General features: G+C 41.2%; 1 protein-coding gene across 1 annotated transcript; it reads left to right on the top strand.

Annotated features, from left to right (window-relative positions):
* Positions 1-1,246: 1,246 nt before the first annotated feature.
* On the top strand, positions 1,247-2,526 carry NPY1R (neuropeptide Y receptor Y1). Its single transcript, XM_058838622.1, has 2 exons — positions 1,247-1,945; positions 2,068-2,526. Exons 1-2 carry the CDS (start codon positions 1,247-1,249, stop codon positions 2,524-2,526), a joined length of 1,158 nt encoding a protein of 385 aa, XP_058694605.1.
* Positions 2,527-5,681: the final 3,155 nt, after the last annotated feature.

Genomic DNA, 5,681 nt, shown 5'->3' with positions numbered 1-5,681 from the left:
GCAAGCCCAGCCCTCACACACCCCTAGAGAGGAGGCAGCCCCAGCTCTGGTGCCCAGCATGTGGCTGGTTAAAAGGGTGTCTGTCACTAGTGAGAGACAAAGACAATTCTTCTCCAGAGACTTACGTGGTACAGAGATTTATATCGAGTATCATTTTGGAACAAAAGCTCACCTATTCAGGGTAACTTCTAATGAAGTGCATTTTAGTGGGCAATGTTTTTACAGCTTTTGTGGTAAATGCCATATGAAGTTGTGTTTGAAACCCACATGTGTGAATTTCAAGTGGCATTACTTTCATTACCACAACCTAAGGTTCACTAACAATAAATTACCACAATCTAAGGTTCACTAACAATAAATTTAGCTCGTGGGAGTGGGCAGAGAGAAAGTTCCAGATTCAGTGCAGAATGCAGTGCCACTAATGATGCCCAGATTCAGTGGCACTAATGGCAAGTTGAATTAAAGGTGTGTCAGGTTATCGATTGTTTTTTAATTGTTTATCAATTAATTGGATTTTATTTTTTAATTTGCCTTCTGAACACATATGCTTGAGTTTCAGATTTTTAAAATCCAAGGTCTTGCAAAGGGGGGTTACTTGAGCATGCCTATTTCCCTTGCATGGCTGAAGAAATTTCATGCGGTGTTTAAAATTTGCCGATTTTTGTCTTTTGCTTGTATTCTTTCTTTGCTGCACAGCCCTGCTAGTTAAGATTAAGGTGTTCAGAGTTCCCGATTTGCCTTTGACTCAGTGCCAATGCTGCTGAGGGCACTTGGCCGCTCAACATCAAGTGTATGTGCTACGGAAAAAAAAAAAGAAAAAGCGGCAATTGAGTCATTTTTCCACCCGTCACATTAGTCAGATGGGCTTTTTCCCCCCTCCTCTTGTGATGCCTGGGTATAATTTCACTTAGAGCAGTTTGAGAAAGCGGACGTTTTCAGACTAAACTTGTGAAAAGGAGATGTAAAGCATAAAGCGGAGGCTACGCTGGCGTGAGGCTGGAATCGCTTCCCGGCTCTCTGGTGCGGCTGGTGCGGGCGGGGCCCGTGTCCTGCTGCCGTGCTGCTGCCCCCGCTGCCGCGGGACACGGGCGCCGTGCCCGGCCGTCACCGGCCCTGCTGCCTCCCTTCTCCCCAGGTGCTGCGGGGGACATGCGGCGCTGAGGAGCTCGGCCCGGCCTCCGCCGCGGGGCTCATGGGCGCCTTCTGAAGCCGGAGCGCTCTGGATGAAGGCGGCGGCGGGAACAGCATGAATACCTCGGTTCTCGCCCCGCTGGGAAATATTTCCGGTCACCTGAATTTTTCGGAGATGAACTCGCAGATCTTGCAGTTTGAGGACGAAGATTGCCACGTGCCTTTGGCCATGGTCTTCACTTTGGCCTTGGCATATGGGACTGTGATAATTCTGGGAGTCTCTGGAAATCTGGCCTTGATCGTCATTATTTTAAAACAAAAGGAGATGCGCAATGTTACCAACATCCTCATTGTTAACCTGTCGTTTTCTGATCTCCTAGTGACCATCATGTGTCTTCCCTTTACCTTTGTGTACACTCTAATGGACCACTGGATTTTTGGGGAGGCCATGTGCAAGCTGAACCCTTTTGTGCAATGCGCCTCCATCACCGTCTCAGTCTTTTCTCTAGTCCTCATTGCCATTGAGCGCCATCAGCTGATCATCAATCCCCGCGGCTGGAGGCCGAACAACAGACATGCCTACATGGGGATTGCTGCCATATGGATTTTAGCCACAGCTTCCTCTTTGCCTTTCCTGATCTACCACGTATTAACAGATGAGCCCTTCAGAAATGTAACCTTTGATGAATATAAGGACAAATATGTGTGCTTGGACCTCTTCCCCTTGGACACTGCCAGGCTGTCTTATACCACAACGCTTTTGGTGATTCAGTACTTTGGACCACTTTGTTTTATATTTATTTGCTACCTGAAGGTAAGATAGAATCCTCTTGCAATACGTACTTCGTTCTATCTGATGTTTGTTTACCCTTGCAAAGATGACAGCGCTAGCTTAATTTATCCCATGTGTTTCTCTTTTTGTTGAATTTCCTGCAGATATACATACGGTTAAAAAAAAGGAACAACATGATGGACAAGATGAGAGACAGTAAGTACAGATCCTCTGAAACCAAAAGGATCAACATCATGCTGATATCAATAGTGGTCGCATTTGCAGTTTGCTGGCTGCCTCTTACCATCTTCAATATCGTGTTTGATTGGAATCATGAAATTCTGCCTGTTGCTACCTGCAGCCACAACCTGTTGTTCCTGATTTGCCACCTCACTGCCATGATCTCCACCTGTGTGAATCCCATCTTCTACGGGTTTCTCAATAAGAACTTCCAGAGGGACCTGCAGTTTTTTTTTCATTTTTGTCATTTCCACTCCCGTGAGGAGGATTATGAGACTATAGCCATGTCCACCATGCACACAGATGTTTCAAAAACTTCTTTAAAGCAGGCGAGCCCCGTCACATTTAAAAAAATAAATAGCGATGATGATGAAAAAATATAAAGAGGTAATAAAATTGCTACACCAAACTGCAAGAAGTGTGGTTGCAGGTGAAGTGTGTCCAAGGACAAGCACAATTACATAACAAGTACAAAAGGGTAACGTTTTCCTTCCTTTACCAAGGAACTTTGATTGTTGTTACTTTGAAATTTTGCGCTGTGCAGTCTTGCCCCTTTTACTGCTTTAATGTTCACAGAAGTTATATCTGAATTTTATTATGAGACATAGTCAGACCTGCTACTGCCTATGGTTTTCATCAGCCGTTTTTGTTCTGTTTTCTTTGTACAGTTCTGCACTTCAGCACAAAGGTTTACGTATTGATTTTTTTTTCAAATCTGTAGTTTTCAGGAGTGTCCATTTATGGCCATTAGAAACAATGTGAACCATAGGGACACTGTCATTACAGAGGATATCCATCAAAGAATAAAATTAGGAAATTCTGATTTGAAGAGGACTTTTTTTTTTTTTTTAATTCATCTTTTGATCAACATTAAAATCCTTTGAAATCAGTGTAGGTATGCAAAAAAAGAATTATGTGAAAACCGTAGAATATGTTTAAATGGGGACATACAGTTGTCTCATTCAAAGAGGCAATTTAGACTGTAATCACTTAGTTTCAAAGACAGGATTAAGAAAGAAATTCTGTTCTCATTTACAAGAATAAAACCCTACAGTAATTCCACAGAGCACAATGGGATAACTGATGCTTCAGCAAAGAAAATGAAAACATAAATGGGGCTTCAGTCCCAAACGATTACAGCTGGTTTTAATAACACAGGCTTTTTAATTTAAAAAATCCAAACTCCATTTTCATCTGGCATCACTGACAGGAGTTACTGTTACTGGGATGAAATGCACCATCTGTTCCGAGCCTGTGAACCATGTAAACTCTCCTTGAGATCTATGTCCAGAATCTAGAGGGAGATGGGACTGTTTGCTGCCTGGACAAGGTGCAATTCCATCCTCACAGGTGACAGAGAAATTCAGGTCTGGCATTAAAAAAGTAAGACTGAGCTACCTCAGTCTTTTCATCATAATTAGTGTTGATCTATATAAATTATGTATAGCGTCATAATACTTTGTGTTCAGATGCAATGGCATAAAGCTGGATAATCTCCAAGACAAAAGGATGATTTAATCAAGACCTGCAAAATTTAAAAGAGGGATATGAATGTAGTTTGGGTATAATTGGTATGTTTAGCTTCCAAACTCACAGTTCCCACAGTTGGTTGAAGTATGGAAACTTTTGCCAAATATGCACAATAGACCTCTGTTACTGCTTAAAATGTATATCCTCTAATGACACAAAATATGTCTAGATCTCAGTTGAGGGAAACCATATAACTTGACTGCTGTAAATGAAATTACAACGATATCAGCCAGCTGAGGTTCTGTGTCATGAAGTGTACTTTTCTATATCATCAATGTCTTTTTGAATAATCAGCTTTTTAAAATACAATACGGACCCTACTTTCTTTCAGCAAGGTCACTTTAAATCATTCTGGCAGACAAGAGGGTCTTTAAAATGGATATTAATGTAAATGCAACATAAATGGAAAACTGATTGGATATATTTCTAAGCAAAAATATCTCAGGATGTTATGGTGAATTTAATATGCTCTAAATTTGACATAGATAAATGCCTAAGAAACTAAAATTGTTTGGGTTGCCAGTATTTAAAAGTGAAACACGGTGCCTTGTGCTGTCTTATAACTAGTGTAGAATATTGAAGTAGCAATGTGTTCTTGTGCATTATAATTCCATGTATTTCTCTACTGGAAGATAATTTTATTTAGAAGGAGTTTTCTGTGCTTGAGAACAGAGGCAGAATGTAGAAAATTAATTATAAGACAGAAGGTTCTTTCAGAGCTTTGGCCTTCTGTATTTTATGAGATTTCCTTTTTCTTTGTGCTTCTCCATGGAATGTGTTGTTAATAACTTGACAAGGGTTTCCCAAAATTATTTCTCTCTCACTTTGCAACAACTTTTATATTTCCAAGGATGTGTATCTTCGCAATGAGATACAATGTACAAAAACAGCCATGGGGTTTTTTATTAAGAATGTCACAGTGGGTTTTCCCCGTTACAAAAAGTCACTGTTAAATTTATGGCTTTTTTCCTCTTTTGTTTATTTTTTTTTGGGGGGGGGGGGGTGGTATTTTTTTTTTTTTAAAGCACTTTCTTTCAATGTAGTGCAAAAAGAAAATTTACTCAATTGAGAAACTTTCCAGTTACTTTGCTGGAAATTTTTGACCAAGGTGAATTCGGTGCTTATACAGAGCAGGTGTGGAGTAACTTGAGAGGAGCCTGCTGGTGCTCAGGACCTGAACCAGGTGTGTCCTAAGGTTTGGAGGTCTCCAGTGGGATATCAACGTAATTCTTCCTATGTCAATATTTCTCCTGCTTGAGGTACAGTCTCAAATCACGCAGCCTGTCTGACACTGTGTCATACTGTCTTCTGAGAATGCATGTTGGGTGTTTTTTGCCCACCAACACCTGATAAACAGAGAGAACTGTAGATGGGAACATTGCTCCTGCTTGTCCTTGTTAAGCTCAGGAGCCTTTTTCCTCTGCACTGCTGTCGTAGGATCAGGCTTCTTGTGTTTCCCTGATTCCCTGCAAGAAGCCTTTCTGAGCCTCTGCTAAGGATGCGGGTTAGTGCTTTGTCACATGAACAGCACAGGGCACACTGCCTGTAATGACAGTGGAAATGAACACAGTGTAGTAGAGACTGTTCTGCAGGAAAATGCATTTGGAGAATTTCAGAGGCAAAATCATGGCTCCTCTGAAGAATTTGTTATGAGGCTAGAGATAAAAGTAGTCTCTCTGAGGTGCTGACCTAACATCTGCAGGGCGTAGCTCAGATCTACTGAGAGCAGTATTTTTGTCTTTGGTCTCATGACTTGATGCTGGAGCTCTCCAAAGCTTTCCCCTCCCAATAGCCAGCTACAGTGCTGATCCTCTTTTTCATTTTCAGAGTTCCAACATGGCTTGTCCTCTATATGCTGAATTTCTTTACAGGATAAGCTGACAGATTTTGTGTTTCACTATAATTTTTCAATCATTCTGGATTGATATTTATTTCTTCTACATGCTGTTTTGTCAAACGTCCCACACTTCAGCATATGTTGATTCCTGTCTCAAAGCCTGAAGATCCC

Source organism: Poecile atricapillus, chromosome 4 (genome assembly GCF_030490865.1).
Source record: "Poecile atricapillus isolate bPoeAtr1 chromosome 4, bPoeAtr1.hap1, whole genome shotgun sequence".
Classification (NCBI taxonomy): domain Eukaryota; kingdom Metazoa; phylum Chordata; class Aves; order Passeriformes; family Paridae; genus Poecile; species Poecile atricapillus.
This window is presented reverse-complemented; position numbering and strand designations above follow the sequence as displayed.